Source organism: Taeniopygia guttata, chromosome 2 (assembly GCF_048771995.1).
Source record: "Taeniopygia guttata chromosome 2, bTaeGut7.mat, whole genome shotgun sequence".
NCBI lineage: Eukaryota > Metazoa > Chordata > Aves > Passeriformes > Estrildidae > Taeniopygia > Taeniopygia guttata.
The window spans coordinates 73,351,305-73,369,428 of NC_133026.1; the positions used below are offsets into that span (position 1 = coordinate 73,351,305).

The 18,124-nt window shown below is 37.9% G+C and overlaps 1 protein-coding gene across 3 annotated transcripts in view; it reads left to right on the plus strand.

Moving 5' to 3' along the window:
* The first annotated feature begins 369 nt into the window (after positions 1-369).
* ICE1 (interactor of little elongation complex ELL subunit 1) overlaps positions 370-18,124 on the plus strand; it is a 39,289-nt gene continuing 21,534 nt past the window's right edge. Inside the window, exons 1-12 of one of the 3 annotated variants that reach the window (XR_003958748.4) lie at positions 370-821; positions 1,567-1,625; positions 3,262-3,296; positions 3,746-3,764; positions 4,539-4,650; positions 5,624-5,700; positions 10,811-10,848; positions 12,691-12,773; positions 13,038-13,077; positions 13,170-13,226; positions 15,473-15,562; positions 15,646-15,699. Coding sequence is in view for 2 of the 3 variants with exons in the window: in XM_030265656.4 (XP_030121516.2) it covers positions 738-821; positions 1,567-1,625; positions 3,262-3,296; positions 3,746-3,764; positions 4,539-4,650; positions 5,624-5,700; positions 10,811-10,848; positions 12,691-12,773; positions 13,038-13,077; positions 13,170-13,226; positions 15,473-15,562; positions 15,646-15,699 (748 nt within the window). In the remaining variant the exon portion in view is untranslated. The remainder of the gene's footprint in view (positions 822-1,566; positions 1,626-3,261; positions 3,297-3,745; positions 3,765-4,538; positions 4,651-5,623; positions 5,701-10,810; positions 10,849-12,690; positions 12,774-13,037; positions 13,078-13,169; positions 13,227-15,472; positions 15,563-15,645; positions 15,700-18,124) is intronic. The other 2 variants (XM_030265656.4, XM_030265657.4) reach the window with 2 other exon arrangements.

Sequence of the window (18,124 nt, forward strand, 5' to 3'; positions counted from 1 at the left end):
CAAGAGGAGGTGGACGTGTGCAAATTAGGTCTACGACAGTGATGTTTATGTATTAGCTAGGAAGTAAGTTGTCATGAAATGTATGATCATGATGGACTAAATGCCCTGTTGTAGTTTCATGATACACATCCGATTAGAGGAGATATCCTCCCAAAGTGTCCAACACCGTAAAGAAGAACGCTGGCTTTCAAATATTTCAAACTGTGTTCGTTTATTTTCCGGCCGATTTCGGTACCACCTCAGGCTCGTCGGGCATCACCGAGACCAATGTCGGGTGACTGCAGTTGCAGGAGAGCCCGGCTTTGCCAGGCCGAGCTCGAGGCTGCTCTGTCGCTCACCGGCTGCCCCCGTGCGCGCATCCCCACCTTTCCCCAGCGCGCCGCTCCAGCGGCCGCTCCGTCCCGCCTCTCGCGCCGAGTGAAAGAAGCGCCTGCGCCAGGACCACAGAAGTGCCCGTACCTAAAAGAAGATAAAATAATAGTACTGGTAGAAGGGCGTGGCTGAGGCGGTGCCTTTCAGTGGGCTAAATCGCTGTACACCCGTTGCTTTCAAACGCTCAGTCTTTGCAGAGAGCACTTTTTGCTGTTTTTTCTGCTGCTAATAGTCAGGCAGCAGTGGACATCATTCTTGAGGAGGCGAAGGCGAGTTGGGTCCTTGTGAAGGCAGTGGCGCGGTGTGTGACGCACTGGAGCGGCGCACACGCACCGCTGTCGGGGCCAGACAGAGGCGCGGGCACGATGATGCCCGGAGAGACGCCGCCGCCCTCGGCCGGGACTGAGGCCTCCGGCAGGGCCTGCGCCAACTGCGGGGTTCTCCAGCAGGTAGGCATGGACCGCCGTCCCTGTGGCGCTGGAGCGGGGCTTTTGCTCACGGACGAGGTAGTGGATCAGTGCCGGACCGCTGGCGGGAAGCGTCGGGAACTAAAGTCACGGCTCCCTGTGCCGTCGGGAACGCGGATAGCGTGCGTGGTGAACGGGGTCTGTAAAAGTAGCAGCAGCTTCGAGCTTTAGCCAGGCGAAGTGTGGAAAAGTAGCTCGTGTCTCTGCGACGTGCCTAGTGGGATCTGTCAGGGAATTTCTAGTTGTGTCCTTTTGGCTTTGCTTCGGTGCAGTATGAGGACTTAGAATTTACTTCCTTGAGGGCTCTTAAGCGAATGTGTATTTTTATGGCATTATGCTTTGGGTAATTTTTGGTTTTCCTTTAAATAAAGAGAAGGTCCTGTTGAGAGTTCACAAGGCACACTTAGAATGAGTATGGATGAGAAACTGGAAAATCAGTAGACTCAAGTGAGCTAATGTTTATTACTTATGTTCTGTCAAAGGTCAATTGGATTTTGACGGGAAAAATTATAGGGATTTAGTATAGAATCTACTGCAAAGACAAAGTTTCAAGAGCTTTTGTAGCAAGGCCTCACTTAAAGATGCATTCTTGTGGAGCCTGCATTCTCTGCATGAATGAAGACAGTTTATTGTACTTTCTATAAAATTAACAGTTGGATTAGGGGTTATTTACAGTACCAATTTTTGGGATGTAAATTCTTTACTGACTTGAGACTCTTCCTTACAGAATATGAATGAATATGTAGCTGCATTAATTGCACTGAAGCAAAAAATAATTGATGGAGAGTAAGTACAATTTAATGCAGTTTTGTTTGTTTGGGTTTTTTACTTCTTTTTTTTTTTTTCTTAAGTAGTTACAGCTTTATTCTTCTTAAGTACTTATAGCAATGCTGGAGATATGATTTTTGGAATGTGGGTATTTGTTTATGGACTACACTAGATGCTTCTCAAAATGAAAGGTCTTCACAAACACATCCTAAATCTAGACTGTAAGACTAATTTATTCTGTAAAAACATCTGTGTATAATGACAGTAAGCAGGGCTATTTTGTGTACCTATAATATTGTTAGAAGTACAGGCAGAAGTGACTCTTTGAAGAGATTTATTTATTTTAGGCAGAAGCAGATTTTTGATATTTATTTATATTTATTTTGTTCATTTAATTGTGCTCACTTATTTAATTTTTCCGTAGTGAAGAATGTGGGAACTGAAAGTTGAGTACAGATACGAACTTTTCCAGCCGAATTTAGTCTGATCATTAAGTTCTGAAATTTTGTTGGGATTAAATATAAGACTATGAAAAGTGAAGCTGAACATTGTACAGAACAATATGTTTATAAAATCCTTCTTACAGTTTGCTTTTTTTCTATGCTTGCTTCCAGTTCTTCCCAAAACCCATCAACATATTGTATGGAATAAGATATCAGGATATGTTATGTATGCCTCCATACTATGGCCTAATATCCATGCTATGTCTCCTAATTGTAGTGGTTTGTTTCTTATGTCTCCTTTTGTAGATACGTGTGAATCTAAATGACAGTCCTGCATTCTATTTCCAGAGAGTATTTCAGATAGCACACACTGAGTCTCTTAACTAGGATCCTTTTTTCAAAGCTCCTTTACTCTGTTGTGATTTCTCTTCTGACCTCTAAATTTTGTGTCCCTCTTCTTATTGCCAGTGCATATATTTCTTGTGGAAATTGCCTCTTCTTTAACTAATTGCAGCTCAGCCTTTCTCTTTTGCTTTAATGGATTGCTCTTAACTATTGCAATAGAAAGTAATGCAGCCCTCTCTGTATTAGGGTAATTCCCATGGTATTACTCTTTCTTGTAATTTCTTTACTCTGTTCTTAAGAGACATAATATTTGAGGAAAAAAAGGAGTAGCTTTCTTTGGTGCTGTTCCCATAGCCCTCTTGCATCAGGGTGTTACCCTTTATGGCTGCTAGGAGAATAATATAAAGATTAAAACCTTTTAGGGTCTTTCAAACTATTTCTCTGAGATGTGTATTCTTTTTTAGGAAAACACCCTTTCAGGTTTGGAAACATTTTTTTTTTTTTTTTTGGAAACATGTTTATATATATGTATATATATATATATGTGTGTGTGTGTGTGTGTTCTAGTATATATATGTATATTATTTCCTTTCTCTAAGCAGTACTTTTTTTTTAAAGCTGGAATTAGTTAATGGCTACAACTTCATGTAATTGCCAGTTGTGGTTTTTTTCTACTTAAAGCAGTTTGATTTGAGGTTTGAATGGCTTAATGAAATCAGAGGGTTATATTGACTACTATCAGAAAATGTAAACCAATTGTACACTTTCTCTATTTATCTATAAAGCAAAAGAAAAGATACCCTAACTGTGATTGTCAAAATCAGGTGAGAAAATGAGTAATGTCTGTGTTTTTCCTTTTCTTACAGTCGTTTGCTGACAGAGTATCAACAGAAATGCACTGATATCCTTTAGTTTTCTATTTGTGTTCTTACAGGATTAGTATACCTAAAACATTTATAAAAGGGCTTGAGGCTTTCTATTTAGGTTATGAAATGGTGTCTCTAATAAAGAACAAACTGGGTGGGTTTTGTAAAGAAAATAGGCCTTTGGAATTAAAGCTATCCATTTAAGATCTGCCTGTTTCTGGTATATGGTTTAAGGTGGTCTATTCAAAATCTGAGTTGCTGAGAATTACTCAAATCTTTTTTCATGTTACAGAAGAAGCTCTTCTTATTCACTTCAAATTTATTGAAATGCTTGTATTAAACACTTAGTTCTGCAAGTCTCGGGAGTTTTTTTTTCTGTGAGGAAGTTTTTACTGGATCGTTCTTTGCAAGTGGTATTTGGGTTGAAATATACTTAAGGACACTTGATAAACTATTTTTAATTTCTACCTTAACAAGAGATTACAGCTTCAATTTGCTGAAAGGTAAGTTGGATTTCTATTGTTTACTAAAGATGTATTACTATATTCTCTGTGTTGTGGTTAGTTTTAGGAGTCTGACGGTGTCGTAGCAATAGCCATGGGTCTAAGCTGCACTTTTAGTATGGTACTTTTACCATGCTTCCTAGGCCATAGTTAGCAAAGGTATGATGAGGAGAGAAATCTGTCCTTCCTCTACAGTACCTGTGTGGGATTCTTTCCTGGCCCTGGGCTTGTGAGAGTCTTAAAAAAGTTACCAAGTGGAGATAAATGAAGCTTGTCTTTTGGTGGTGGTTAAATGCATGCCTGTTTGGGGTGTCCATATTTGTGTAAAGGATTTTGACTTAAGAGTTGTGTCTCTGTGTCCTTGCTTACTCTGTGATTATAGAGGAAGAGGCAGCGTATAATTTTTATGGACTCCAACCTGCCTGCTGAAAAACACTTGCATTTGGACTCTGCTCTTACTTTATAGCACTGTGTGTGCAGAGACACTTATTACTGGCACTTTATTGTAGGCAGCATACGTCTATGGTACATGCCATCTACTTGCTGTAGCTTTGGGTTCAGTGTTCTGTTTTTAAATCAGATCTTGGATTTTCTGTAAATAGGTGAAAAAATAAGAACACTGAAACTCTTAAAGTTGTTAGGTGTGTCTCTCACAGCATTTTTTTTCCATAGGATAAAAGCAAAATACTCAGATACTTGATTGAAGAATCAGAATACTGAGTTTCAAAGCATCTGTGTTTTTGGCAACTTTTTAAATTGCACATCTAATTTCAGAGAGATCTCTGCTCTTCGTTGCCAAGTGGAGAAGATGTTACAGAAAATTCTGCCTCTGGAAAAATATCAGGAAGAGTTGGGTTCCTTGAAGGCAGAATTGGAAGAAAAAAAGGTGTGCGTGTTTAAATAACTTGCGCTTTTTTTTGTTGAAGGAAATGCATATTCCTAATGCTCATCTTAATGAAGCTGACTTTAACGAGCTCTGTTCTTATTTCCAGCTCACTGGGACAGGTAACTGGTGAAATTAGGTGGAATTAATTAAATTACTTCAGGCTTCAGAGAGGCAATAAGTTTAGGTTGTTGTTCCTACAGTTTTTGATCAGATTTGGTTATTTCCTCACTAAGGAAGGAAGGAGAAACATTCAGACTCCTTTGGTTTTCTGCTCTGATCTTGTCAGATTATTGAATATAACTTGTACTAATGAAAAGGTGCCAAGGAAGAGGTCTGTGCAGAATAGTGTTGTGCTTCTGTTACCTTTTTGAACATATGTTTTCACATCATTAGCTTCTAGAGTTTATTCCTAATTTCTCTCCCATCACTTAGCTGAGATTCAGTCTACAGGAAAGAAGGTTTAGATTGTTCAAATTACCTACATGTATGTATTTTCTAGACAGAACTATAATTTCTGAAGAAAATACCCCGCTTTCTTTCTTGTAGCTTTTTTATAATGGTATAAGAAAGATACTAACATTTGTCTTGTTGCTGTGCCTGATTAATGTTCTGTGTTAGAATGGTTTTATAATTTCTCTTCCCTCAGCAAGCATTAGTAGCTGATGTCCTGATGGCACATTTTCAGAAAAAATAGGATTATATGTATGGTGTATAATAGTTAAGCGCTTGACTTCATCTTTAAGTTCCTATCCAGCTAGGTGTTGAAGGCATGTACTCAAAAGATAGACAGAAAGAGATTCATGTGTTTGTTTGCCAGGAAGATAGCCTGACTTTTCCAACATGCTTCTTTTTTTATTGAATATACTTATACATTTTTGGACCGGCACTGTTTTCATTAGAAAAGGTAAGGTGTCTGCCTTTTTTTTTTTTTTCCCTCAGTATGACATATTTTAACTGTGCTTTCCTTTTTCAGAGTTCTCTCAAGATTTATCGGGAGAGTCAACTGGAATATGTTAAAATTAAAGAAGAAGTATTAAACAGCGATGCTGTGTGAGTGTTGCTTAGTTTTTTCTTAACCTTTCTTTGCTTTGCTTACCTCTTCCAAACTTGATGGTGTACCTTATCTAGTTATGCTTTCCATTTTGTTAAAATTTTTGTAAAATTTTTGTACTTATGGGTTCTTGGAACAAGGAGTTGATGGAAGAATGATCCTAAGTTTTGTAGCAAACTCTTTTGAGTACTTTATTTATTGTCTTGTCGTGAAGTGGCTTTATGTGTTTGTTTAATAGAAGTCTTTAAGAACAGGATGAAATTGAAAAAAACTGTAGTTTATCCAGTTCTAAGTGGTTCTTAGTCTCAGTTTTTTGTTATTGCCATTCATTTCAGTTTTGCTGTTAAGTCTCTCAGGCTAGTCTAGGAATAATACTGCCAAAGTGGTCTGTACTAAAATCAGTCCTTAAAATAATTGTTTTAGTGTAACAGCTCAGCAGTTCATAGTGAATTGTCTGCCATATTTGGAAATGAGAAGGAGGGATTTGGTGGCAAAAGTAATTTCTGTTGTCATAATACAGAGTATTCTGAAGCCTTGGTAATTCCCAAAGTTTGTTTTTTTCAGTAAGCAGTCAGTCAAAGGTTTCCTTGACTGGAACATATGTGTATGTTAACTCTTACAGCTCTTGATGCATACTCTAATGAACTTGTCTAATTGCTCTTTAATCCTTTAATATTTTTAACCTTTATATTACCTATATCAGGGAACTGTGACTTCTTAATATTGTGTGGGAAGGTAGTCATGCTCTCAAAAGAGAACCAGCTAATATATAGCAAGGTGTTGGTATTTGTGGTTATTTTTCTTCATGTGCATCACTTTGCATTTACAAAATCCAGTGATTGTTCTCTAGTAACTTGGAAGTTTAAGACCGTTTTGATTTTGTAGTCCGCTTTTATTTCTGATGTGTTCTAGTACACATCCCAGTGGGACTCCTGCTGGTGACTCCTTGCTTCCATATAAGCTGGTTAACATTTTTAACTTTGGTGTTTCTAAGCTATTTTGGTGCTACTGGCAGGTCAAGGGAAGTGATTGGTTCCCTCTGCTCAGTACTGGTGTGGCCATGCCTTGAAGTACTGTGGCCAGTTCTGGGCTTTTCTGTACAGGAGATACGGGTATACTGGAGAGAGTCTAGTGAAGGTCCACATAGATGATCAAGTGACTGAAGCATTTCTCAAAAGAAATACTGTAGTCTCTTTACATGACTTGTGAAACATATGGTATTCACAAGCAGAGCAGCAAGCCATTATTACCCAAAAGACTGTATGAGGAGACTGGGATTGTTGTCATTCCTTCAGCCATTCTGCACTTACTTCACATATAGACGTACTCAGTGTACTGTGAGCTTAATGAAATATTCAGCACATTGTCTTATTTAAGAGCAGCAGAGAGCAGCTACCCCATTGCTAACTGCATCTTAAGAAGGAGCTGACCACTCTGATGTGCTGGCAGTTTATTGTGTTGGTATAGATATAATGTTTGTCCCTGTCTGTCACTCATATCTTCAAGAAGGAGGAGCCAGGGAACTACAGGCCAGTTAGCCTCACTTTGATCCCTGGGAAGATGGAGCAGATCATCCTTGGACTCATTTTCAGGCACATGAAAGACAAGAAGCTCTGGAGTAGGCAGCATGGCCTCACCAAGAGGAAGTTGTGCTTCACTGACCTTATAGATTGACATGTTTCCTAGATCAGGGGAGAGCAGTGGCTAGTGTCTGACAGGCCATCAATAAGATCCCCGACTCTGTTTCCCATAACAGCCTCATCATAGCCCATTAGGCTGGTGCTGTAGGGGCTAGATGGGCAGACAGTGGATCAAAAACTGGCTGAATGGCTGGGCCATGAGTGTGGTGATGAAGACTGTGCAAAGTCTGGTTGGAGACCAGTAGATAATACTACCCTGGGGGGAGACGGAGAGGGCTGCATAGTGGGTCTAGTCCAGTTTAACATCTTGTTAGTGATCTGCCCCATGCCACGTGTGGCTGATTGGCCAGAGAGGCATGCTGTTATCCAGCACAAGCTTGACAGGCTGAAGAAATGAGCTGACAGAAACCTTGAGAAGTTCAACAAGGAAAAGTGTGAAGCCCAGCACCTGATGAGGAACAATCACATACACCAGTAACAGCTTGGGATGATCTCATGATGTGAGCCAGTGATACACACTGCTGGCAGAGGACTACCAGTATCTTGGTTTTCAGTGAGTTTTGCCAGCAGGCTGAGGAAGGTGCGACTTCTCTTCTGCTCAGCGCTTCTGATGCCACCCCTGAACTACTGTGTTAATTCTGGACTTCTCAATACAAGAGAGACATGGATATATGGGAAGGACCATGAAGATGATTGAGGAATAGGAGCATCTCTCCACTGACAGAAGGCTGAGAGAACTGGGACTGTTAAGTCTGGAGAAGAAAAGACTCAGAGGTGGTATTTATCAATGTCTATAAATACCTGAAGAGAGTGTGTAAAGAAAAGAGAACCAGGCTCACTTCCTTGCACCCAGTTGTAGGACAAGAGGCAATGGGAACAAGCTAAGACAAAGAAGGTCGTGTTTCCTGTGAACATCAGGAAGCACTTTGCTGTGAGAATGACTGAGTACTTCCATAGATTGCCCTGGGAGCTTGTGGCCTTACCATCCTTAGAAATATTCAGAAGCCATTTGGAGATAGTCCTGGGCACTATGCTGTAGGTGGCCCAGCTTGAGCAGTGTGGGCTGGACATAATAACTTCCAGAGGATTCTTGCCACCTCATCCTCAATTCTGTGATACTTGTAGCAGTTTTGTATACCTCTGACACTGAGGCCATTTTAAGCAATAGGTCATATGAGTTCATTAATTTGAAAGCTGGATTTATTCAGAAGCAGAGTAATAGTGAAATGTGCATAAAATTGCTGTTAATCTACAGGTACTATTAAAAAACTTAGGTGAGAAATTATCACTCATGTCCTTTGGTCCAGTCTGCCATTCAGAGCCAGTGTTAAAGTTAGCTTGCTCAGGACTGTCTAGTTGAGATCTGAATATTCCACAGGGGTGGCAATTCCTGTGGAGTGCAACTTCTGTTAGCATAGCATTCTGTCAGCTGCAGTTGTGCATGTATATTAAGGATCAGATAGGAACTTGATTTGGGTAGCATAAGAGGAGTTCTGCCCAAATTCATCATCTGCAAACTGCTTTTTGTGAATTGCTAGATTTAACATCTACCTATTTTCTTCATGTAGTTGTGTGTTGATGAAATTAGTATGGTACTACATATGTAAATGTAATTATTTAATTTATAAATATTATTGCAATGAAGTTGGCACTTCATTTCTCTTTGTTCAGATTCTTAGTTGTTTGTATCACAGGTTTTTTTATCTCAAGTTGAAAAGTACCTATGAGGATCATTGAGTTCAACTCCCTTCTAGCAGGACTACTTAAAACTAAGACTGTCATTCAGGTGCTTCTGGAACTCTGACAGGCTTGATGTCAATGATTGCTTCCCTGGGGAGCCTGAAGAACCTTTTCCTAATGCCTCATCTGAACTTCCACCAATGCAGCTTCATTGCATTTCCTTCTGTCCTATCACTGTTCACCAGAGAGAGGAGATAAGCACCTTCCTCTCCACTGTCCCCTGATGAGAAAGTTGTAAACTGTCATGAGGTCACCCCTTAGCCTTCTCTTTCCTAATCCAAACAGGTCATGGTCTTCCAGCACAGGTTTCTGGGAGTCCCAGGGTTTGTCATTAGTGACAGACGTGAAGAAGGCATTAAATAGCTCGGCTTTGCATCCCTATTTGTGATGTGACTAACCTCATCAAGCAATGGACTGATGATATTTCTGATCTTCCATTTGCTGTTAAGATATTTTGAAAAGCCCTTTTTGTGTCCTTTAGAGTACTGGTCAGCTTGAATTCTAATTGAGCTTTGACTGCATGAGTTTTCTTCCTTCAATGGTGAACAACAGCTCTGTGGTCTTCCTGTGTTAACTTACCTTGCTTCCAATGTCCATGCATTGTATATGTGGTACTTCTGTACATTCACTTGAAGATAATCTACAGAGGAACAGAGGTTTCTTATCTCCTGTTTTCTAAAGGACAGCTCCCCCTCCCCTGCCTCCCCTTATTTTTTTCTATAAAGGAAGTTTGAAGTTTTTAAATTAAGGAAGTTTGCTGAAATGCTCTCCTATGGCTTGACTGTCAAAGCCATCATATAGGAAAGTAAGTATGAACCTCTTCAGGCTCAGAAGGCACAGAATCTTTGGTCTATTACTTTATAGTATAAATACTATGACTACTGAACATGCAAAAGGTGGTCAATCATACAATTTATGAGTAGATTTTTGAATATATTCTTATTAATGTCTGAAGTGGTAATTAAAGCCTGAACATTCAGAAAGGCTTAGATGGTCAATCTCAATCTATTACACAGATTTTAATATGGAGAATAGATGAACTGTGTTCTGCTTCATGAAAGTGATCAGTGATCATTGGTAGAATCATCAACTTACCACAACAGTTGAAAAAAAATTTCTGGGATATTGGAATTTAATAGAAGAAAATAATAGAAATGTTTTCTTTTCTATTTATTTATTTTCCAGTTCTGTGTGTTTTACATATAAGGTAGGGTTGGAAATGTTGAAGTCAAAATTGTTTGGGATGCTTCATGTTTTTTTCTTTGGTTTGACTTTAGTCTAAAGCATCTGGATGTTCTGAACAAAAAGCTGTGGGACATAAGTCATCCTGGGGCTATTCCTGAATATCTCATTGCTTAGATATTATTCATTGTAAGCAAAGCTTGATTGTTTTTAAGGAATAAAGCTAACCTGTCTGCATTACCTCACAGAAATACAAAAAACAGAAGCCAGTTTTCTGCGATTTTATTTCTAATTCCAATTTGCTGCTAAAGGTATATTTAGTAGATTGACTCTCTTAAAAGCAGAGTTTGTAACAGATACAGCTGTTCATGTGCGAATGTCAGCAACATACCACTAATTTAATTTTTCAACTTCAGGGACTCATTGGTCTCACAGATCCTGTGTATATGGTGTGTTTTCTTTGAATGGCTAGATTTATTTTTTCTGGCTTTTCATGCAACATAGTTCTATTTTTTTTAATTATCTATTAATGTGTTCTTTTTAACAGGAGAAAGAAACTGGAAACTAAAGTGAAGAAACTTGAAGGTAACTTTCTACATTGAGTAGGACAACAGTACAGTAACATAATTTCTTTTTTCCTTTTCTGTCCAGAGGAATTGTGACTTTAACTTTGATGCCCAAGGAGCAAGGCAGGCCAGTACCATGTGGGGTGCTTAGTCTCTGATTTACATCAGCCCTCCTGCAGAATACTTTCTGCTGAGTGTCTTAGGCACATGATACAGATGCAGTTGGAAGGAAACTTCAAAGGATGGAGTCTTACCAGCCTGTAGGCAACTTGATTCAGTAACATGTTTTTCCTTATAACTAGTTGGAAACTCCCATGTTTCAGTTTACACCTAATGTCTACCATACAGCAGTCTCATTCCATCTTCTTGATGGAACAGTCTCATTCCATCTTGATACCTTCTTGTATAGGAAAGCTGTTCTTGTATAGGAAAGCTGTTCTTGTATTCTTTCTATGATGTTTCCCCCTCTGACCAATTCAGTCTAGTTCAACAAGACTATTTTCATAGGGCATGTTCTCCAGTATTCTAATAATCCTGGAAGGATTCTTCATGTTTATGTTCATATTTAAGTATATGGTGTTCCTGATGCACGTTTTCTGACTTTTAAATATTCTGACACTTGTATTTTGGTTGTTTAGTTTGTTTGCTTGCTTTGTTTTTACATGGAGAAAAAGCATTGGCTTTATGACAGTGTGTTTTTCTTGTTTTGTGAGGATGGATATACGTAAGGCTTTTTGAGACTTCACTTGCTGCGTCATCAATTGGCAAGGCAGATATTTGCATTCATATTATGCATATTTTAGCTATGCTTAGCTTACCATAGTTCAAAGTACAGTGAACTGAGTGACATATCTTAGTGTTAGAAATCCCCTGAATCTTACTGTAAAGTACAGGTACAAGACCTGTATTTTGATGAGAATTTTGGAGTTCCATTGCAGGACAGCCTGGCTTTTTACACACTTGCCTCCAAAATCTCAAATTCTGGCAGAACTAGAACAAAATACTGAGAGAGAGTATGTGTTAGGTCCAATTCAGTGACTATTTTATCTGTTTTGGTTTTTTCCGTGTTCATTAAATATCTCAGACATTGTATCTTTTGTTAGTATGAAATTTGCCGTGATTGTTTTTTTTGTTAGCCTACCGCTCAAAGTTCCTTTTAAAAATCTTTTATTTTAATAGGCTCTCTTCTGATTTGATCAGCAGGAAGATTCCATTTCTTATCTTTCCTGTCCATATATAAGTCATCAAGCTGAACTTTCAGGAGTTCTCTCAGCTCACTCTCTCACCTAAGAATTTTCCTAACTGAATTTTGCATTCAGTTCTCACCTACCCTGTACCCTCTATTTTCACCCATCTGCACTCTTGCCAGGTGTCTGTTAGACATTAAGAGATAAGGTCCTCTTCCTATTAGTCTTGAGTGCTGTATGTATCTTTCTAATGCAGCTGGCTATGGTGTTTTCATCTTTGAATCAGAGCTCTTATTTAAATAAGAGAATAAAATGTGTAAAAAACCGTTGCAACTCAATGTTATGTCCTTTTTTCAGTTGTTGAATATTGTTCTACAGTATAATATCATTACAATATGACCCACTCTTCATTCTTGCATATAATTGAGAAAACTAATAAATGTATTGCAGTGGTTCAAAACGGTAATTATACAGTAGAAGACAACAAACTTTTATGCATGAGGTGTTGTCTGAATGAACCAAAATATAACTTCAGTAGATTTTTATTTCACACTGTCTGTTTTTTTCTAGTAATTTTATTTGCAAACTAGGGAACCACTACACCAGCACCACTTAAATTAGTGGCCTCTTTATGCTGTAGTTTCTACATTGAATTTTGGTTCTCTTTTTTGAAGAGGCTGCAACAAAGCATACACAGGACTTCAGACAACTAAAAATTGAAAAGAAAAGGCTTGAAAAGGAGCTAAAAAAAGTACAAGTAAGGCTTTCCTTGTCTTTGGGTGAAATTTCTTTTAGTATTTTTGGGGAAAAAAAGAAGCTACTAGAAGTATCTAAGTAATAGATGCTGAAACAGTAAAATTACATTTTTGGGGGATATCGAGTAACTAAACATTAGCAATTCACTGTAAGAGAGAAATTTTCCAGCTTAAGAAATGCTGATATAGATTTCATGGTCTTTAGGAGCTGATTCTCTTAAGAAATATGTATGGCATAAAAATTCTGTACTTCTTAATTTTAACAGGGAAAACTTGATGGTGTAATTAAAGAGAAGTGCAGAAAATGTAAGTGCTTACTTACCTTTGAATGCCTTCAAATTTGTATGTGGTGTTGTTCCACTTGAATATTTTCTTTCCACCTCTTCTCTTTTTAATAGTTAAACATGCAGAAACTCAGAGTTCAAGTGAAGATCTTGCAACAGATATAGACAAAGGTAAGACTTTTTGTGAGTCCATTCTGTGTGTGGAACCAATTGTTATGAATTTATTGCAGCTCTTCTGGAGTTGCAATTTTGGAAACAGAGGATACTGCCAAAGTGTTATAAGAGCAGATGTGGTTGATACAAGTAGGTTACACTGATGAAGGACCAATCTAACAGAATACTGTTTTCAGTTTTTCAGTAAGGAAAACTCTTGATTCATAAAAATGACTGGTCTACTGTCGGAGTCCAGAACATCCCTCTAGCTGCCCTGGATGTCTCGGGACCCTGGCAGGGGGCTTGGGGACCTTGGCAAAAAGTCAAAAACACCTGTGGCTTTGATTTTGGCCCATGGGAGAAGCTGCCAACTCTATATGAGGAATTACAAGCCAAGAGGGTTTGAGTAGTGTGATAGGTAAATTGACACCGGGTGGAAAAGTAGAATTTTGGGTTTTTTTAGAATGTAATTCAGGGGTACAAGATGGAGGAATCTGGGCATGCCCTAGCCTTCCTTCTTCTCTTCCTCCATGTCTTGGTGTGATGGTGACACTTTTCTATTGGTCTAGGATAGGGACATACTGTCCAACATAGATCTTAGGTATTGGTACAGGAACTGTAAACACAGTGCACATAGTTTTGAGCATATAATGTGGGAGACGTCCGGGGCTCAGGGGAGACTGCCATGGCTTCTGTGCTAGCTGGACCTCGGCAGGTCAGAGAGAAGCTATTATAGGTAAGGAAAAATAAACAACCTTGAAAACTCGGCTTCACGCATTCCAGACCTCTTCTTCAGCTGCCGGGCTAGGGGAAAGAGGACTTTCACACTGTTGGGGTCTTCCCAAGTGACCCCGACAGTCTACTTTGTGCATATTGTGAAGTCAGCTGATGTAGAATTATAAAACAAAATGCAAACACTAAAAAAAATACTAACAATCCCTATGAAGCTTACTGAAATCATGAAGCACCTTATAGGAGAGTAATCTGGTAAAATTTCTATGTGAGCCTTGGAAAATCAAATGGAAATACAGGAGGTATAGGTGTATCTTACTGACTTTTTTTTGTTCTAGTGATCTAAAATATATGCTGCAAATTACCTGACTCTTACTGTAATGGAGCAAACTCCTTGAAAACTTCCTCTAAAGTACTGAGGCCAAACTTTAGGCAAATTTATTTTTTATATTTTTTGCAGTCTTTTAAAGTGCTGGTACTGCTTTTGAACTGTTTAGATATTCTGAAGGCTGTTTTGAGGCAAAAGAACTTCACTGTTCTATTTCTTGCTTTGCAATAGGTTTGTTGCGGAAATTAAATTTTTTTAAAAGCCACACCTTGTCAGTTTGGATGTGTCTTGGCATATTTTTTACTTTTGGATTGTACTGAATTGGTACCAAATTTAATCCTTTGATTTTAATTAATGGTTAAATAGGAACATTAATATCTGAGCATTAATTTGAGCTTCAAATAGTAGCAAGGATTTATTAGTAATGAGTAAATATTAGTGTTGTTATTAGCTGTTTAGCAAAATTTGGTAGGCTTTCCTTGTATATCCTGACTTTTTTAAAATATGCCTCTTCATAAAATAATAGCAGTTTGTGATGGCCTTTGACTTACAGAATTTGCACAAAAACAGTCTCAGTTCCTGATTGTTGGATTTGATTATATTTTTGGCACGAGTAGATAAGGTGCTTCTGTATTTTACTGAGGTTTTGAATTTTTCTTCCCTCTCCACCTCTCTTCTGTCTGTGAAACTAGGTTGCTTGACATCACCTAGCAATGGTGCTGTTAGAACTGTAGACAGTCTAGTGTTGTGGCCTGATAATTAATTCAGATACATGGTGCTGTTACATGATAAAACTAAGATGAATTATTACTGAGTGAGCATAAATGTGATACATTCCTTCAAAGAAGATTTTTTCCCAGGTTGATGTAATTTGATTTGTTTTACAAAGCTGTTTAATTTCACTAATGCTACATTTGAATCTGCTTTACCTTTTACTTTGGGGACTGTTATAACTTTTTGCAGTATTCCCTATAGAAAGGAAAAGCTAAAGCATTCTCCAGCAGTTCCTTTAGTCTGCTATGGGGATATGGCCAGTACAGGATCTAGTCCCTAAATGGCATCTAGCATTTCTCTTTCACTGAAGCTTGTGCCTTGTCTTAAATTTTCTATGGGTATTTTGTATTTAGTTATAGGCATGTCTGTGTTCTGAATGAAATAAACACAAATTCTTAGTTCAATTTTACCAATTTATTTGTTTAAATAGGAAGAGTGAAGCTCTTACTAGAAGAACTCTGGCTGTGCATTGACCGTGCAACAGGAAAACGAGAGAATGAGAAAAATGATCCTGTCTTAGGTACAATGGCATGCAAAGTCTTGAAGTTTTCTTGATGCTCTCTCTTTTTCTGACTAAAAGGCAATGTTGGTGTTTTCTTTTAGCTTCTATTTGGGATAAGAAATGCTCTAACAAAAGAAGGCTAACTGTTACAGAAGGTAACTTCCGCCTGGGTAATGACTGTATAACACTCTTTTGAAAGACTTAAATATATTCCTTGGTGTTTGTCTGGCCAATGAGATTCTGTGATTAGAATCTGAATTATCTGAAAATAATTCAAATATTAATTTGAATGGGTAAGTAAACTTGAACCATAAAAAGCTATTGTAATTTGCTGTTGCAATCAAGAAATCAAATTGTTTTCCTGTTTTTAAGTAGTCAAAACTCATCTCATGTTTAAAACATTATTATTATATCATTATAAACTCTGTAGTATATAGTGTGAATGATGGTGCATATGGGCTCTTTTTAGTCTTAAACAAATATATGGTAACATAGTTGAATTGTAAAGTTTAAAAAGCTGTTACCTCCATTTTCTTCATTGTAATGAAATGAAAAATAATCTGAGTAGTTATCCACATGCATATTCACAGCAAACTTTAACTGCTTTAACTTTACATAGCAGATATTTTCTTTCTGCACTCAAGAGTAGTAGATGCCTTGAAACTGCATTAATTTTTGTGTTGCATCTCTGGAATGTTTTTATTGAGCTTTATTGGTTTTTTCAGTTTCTCTAATACTTTGATTTTTCTGTAACTAAAGATAGAGATATTGCCTGAGATAGGTACCCAACAGCATTAAGAGCTTTGAAGAAAAACTTTTCAATGACTCTGTTAAGTCTGAAAATTTGCTACTAGTGGAGATCCCAATGAATCTGCCTTCAGATGTGTTCCAATGGAATCCACATAAGAGGGGCCAAAATATAAGGACTAGCTCATAAACCTGTTAGTCAGCCTTACTTCCATGAGTTTAATGCAGCTCCAAAACTGAGCTAGACACTTGTGACCAGCAATTCTGAATTTAATGTCTTGATCAAGGGTCAATCAAATGACAAGAATAAGCACAAGAAACTAAAGAGTTTGAAATATATGTGATTTTAGGGGTGTCAGATTCCGGAGTAATCTGTTTGCAGTCCACCAAAAGAGTAACTTTATATTCCAGAAATCGTATCTCATCTTTCCTATTCATATCTTCTCAAGGAAACGACAATACTTTCATAGAAGGAAGCAATTATCTGTAATCTTCTAGCCAGTCCTTCTTTCTGCCCACTTCAGAGTGGAGAAAATTCTAAGGTTAGAACATGCTTTTGTTGGAATGGTTAGATTTCATAAAAAGACATCTTTTATCCTGTTACTGGTTTGTTTTTTTTTCCTCTTCAAACCTAGAAAAGCCATCTTGTTATTCAGCCTCTTATGAAACTGGCCTTTACCTTGAATTCATAATAACAAAGTGCTTATGTTTACAGGTGCAATCTTCTAGTAAAAATGGATTTAATGAGTTTGCCCTGATTTCTGGTTCTATATTAGTTTCAACCTAGAGAGCAGATCAGCTTGATGGTAGTATCTTTTCCAGAGAATGTCAGTTCATCTACTGCCTGGATCTAGCCTTTCAGAAATGTACTTCTTATAACAGATTTCTTAGCATATTCAAATGTGCTGTAAAATACCCAAAGCTTTGCATTATGATTAGTGTCTTCTCTGTTCTGCTAAGGTTGATACTACTGTGAATGGTTTTCTTGAACAATGTGTCCATATATGAAAATTGGAAGACTCATGAGGCTTTCCAAATGTGCTGTGAAAGCCTTGTAGGATAATGGAGGTTTGCTAAACTTAATTTAAAAGCATTTGCTAGTACTGTTACAAATCTACAAGTAATAAAGTTGACAATACCTGCATCTGACCATCAAACCAGTAACCTTAGGCCATAATCTAAGATTAATAAGACATTGATAGTAATTTAGTCTTTGGAAAATTTTATCTCATATAGTTGAGGCATAAAATCACCTACACTGTGAATAAACATTTAATGAAGCATTTGAAGAATCTTGCAGCTGGGTGCTGAATTTCTAAGCTGGGTTCTCTAACATGCTCTGTTCATATGTTATGGTGAGATAAATTGAAGGAACATGGTAAAGAGGCTGTCTGTGAGGAGCCAAGCCTCTTCAAGAGGTATTCTATAACTGGGTTCTGAGCTAAGTTTGGCTTACCCATCTCATCTGCTCATCTTTTTGTTTGGGGGTACAGGATAGGGGAGAAGCTGCATGTAGATCTTAAATGCAGAGGTGGAAAAGAATGCACTTGAGTTGTCTACTTTAATATCATATAATAGGAGATAAACCCAGTGGTATTACATGTAAAACAAAGATAAGACTGAATCCCCAGGGACACATATGTTTTATGGTCTTGAGATTAAAGTCCATTGCGCATGAGTGTTTTGAGAAGCAGACCTCTTTTCTGTCTTGAAAAACATATGAAAAATCTCTCAAGGTAACACCTTGAGATGTAACAATGTAGCGTTGCATATTTAGTTTTGGGTATGCAGTTCACCATAGTTCTTTGTTTCATATAATGGAATATGTGGATT